This window comes from Nicotiana tabacum, chromosome 20, assembly GCF_000715075.1.
Source record: "Nicotiana tabacum cultivar K326 chromosome 20, ASM71507v2, whole genome shotgun sequence".
NCBI classification, from domain to species: Eukaryota; Viridiplantae; Streptophyta; class Magnoliopsida; order Solanales; family Solanaceae; genus Nicotiana; species Nicotiana tabacum.
In genome coordinates, this window is record NC_134099.1 from 9,564,378 (window position 1) to 9,566,188 (window position 1,811).

At 31.1% G+C, this 1,811-nt stretch overlaps 1 protein-coding gene across 1 annotated transcript; it reads right to left on the minus strand.

Moving 5' to 3' along the window:
- Positions 1 to 247: 247 nt before the first annotated feature.
- On the minus strand, positions 248 to 715 carry LOC142174225 (uncharacterized). The gene has a single exon (XM_075240018.1). The coding sequence runs from the start codon at positions 713 to 715 to the stop codon at positions 248 to 250; it is 468 nt and encodes a 155-aa protein (XP_075096119.1).
- Between the last annotated feature and the right edge of the window lie 1,096 nt (positions 716 to 1,811).

A 1,811-nucleotide genomic window follows, 5' to 3' on the forward strand; every position in this document is an offset into this window, starting at 1 on the left:
AGCCAAAATCCCAGTCAATTATGGCCATGGACTCGTACAAATGAACATGGCCGGCCAGCTTCCATGTCCACAACAATACTTTTATTATTTACATTTTTTCTTTCATGAGTTCAAGCCATGGAAATAGTCATTAATATTTGCATTATGATAGGTTGTCTTCATTACTCCCTTGGGGTGCAACCCTTCTCCGGATCATGCGTGAAAACGAGATGCGTGACGCCCTTCCCAATACGGCGCTTCTGTAAATTTATCTTATCCACCATTGACAGCGATCTCTTGATCTTCCTGACAAGAAATCTAAATGGATAACTTCTTGATGATGATTAAGCTCAAAGGAGAGTACTGCATTTGGCTTTAGATGATTTCTACATAATGGGCAAGTCATATTGCGTCCACAATTAATCCATCTATCCAAACAAACCCTATGAAAAACATGATCACATCTCAACTCTCTAACTTCTTCTCCTTCTTCAATCTTGCACAAACATATAGCACATTCCACTGAATCCAAATTAGACCCTGAATCGTGCTCGAAACGCCTTATTCTAAGCTCATTATTGTGATCATGAGGTGTTGTAGCTGCATCTTCTGAAATGGCAGTGAAGTTGTAATTACAAGAATGAGAGAAAGATTGAAATAGGACGACATTCCAAGCCCATTTCAAATTTATAACAATAAAATCTATATATTTTAGTAATTTTGATTGAGGAAACATTTGAAATGCTTTTTTAAAGATGTAGCTAAAGATAATACATAGAAAGAAGATGGAGATGGCTAATGAAGATGGACTCATTTTCCTTTCTTTTGTTTTAAGTGATTGTTGAAATCTTGAGAGATAATTAAGTTGGGGTTTGGGATTTTGCTGTAGGGGAATAATATGCACACTTAGGTTTATATAGTTATCTAAAGGCAGTTCCTAGATAACTGAACTGATATTAAAATAATATTATGTAATTATTTGCATTATACATGTTGTACACAAAGTTTGAATATAGGGCAACTGATTTTGACTTACACTTAGGAAAATGCATGTGTTGCGCCGTCTTTGTTGTCAAGAATAAATAGTTTCAACCTTGTACTACACTGGCTTTTATTAAATATTTGCTTCATAATTTTCTTGTTTATAATTTCTGACCAAATAGATAAAGTAAAATGTTACAAAGAAGGAACGTATTAATCTTATATATCTTATTTTATAGTTTTTGGAAATGGAGATGAAAGAAGTATCTAGCCTGCAAAGTACAATAAAAAATAATTTGACTATTATAGTAATTTTTTATTTTATGAAAGCCTTAAGTAGATTTGATCTTCATTTACAAGATGGGCAGTATAACCATTTCAGAAAAAGGAGAAAAAAACTATAGAAATCGAACAAGTTTAAATTCGATGAATTGTTAGTATAAAAAGATATTTATTCAACCAACTCAACACAATTAAAAGTAACTGTATATAATAATTATTGATTGATAACTTAGAAAAAGTGGCAAGTAATCGATTTAAACCTTAGTATAGCGTTAAAAATGTTTTATAAAACTAGAGTATATAAACTTTAATGTAAAAGGAAAAAGAAATAAGAAGGAAGCAGGGAATAATAGACGAGAAGGAAATTGGAGACAGAATAGTAGTCTGACGAAGACAAGTCAAACTCCATGCATGTTGTATCTCCGGGCCATAGCATTTTGGGCGGGGAAACTATTTAATATAGCAGCTCCTAAAAATAATAACCAATAAAATATATAATATATATAAAATATATATTTTAATACATAATTAATGTATTATATATATATATATATATATATATATATATA

Excerpts from the sequence above, each read along its gene's own strand:
- LOC142174225 (XM_075240018.1), bottom strand. The coding sequence starts at position 715 with ATGTTTCCTCAATCAAAATTACTAAAATATATAGATTTTATTGTTATA.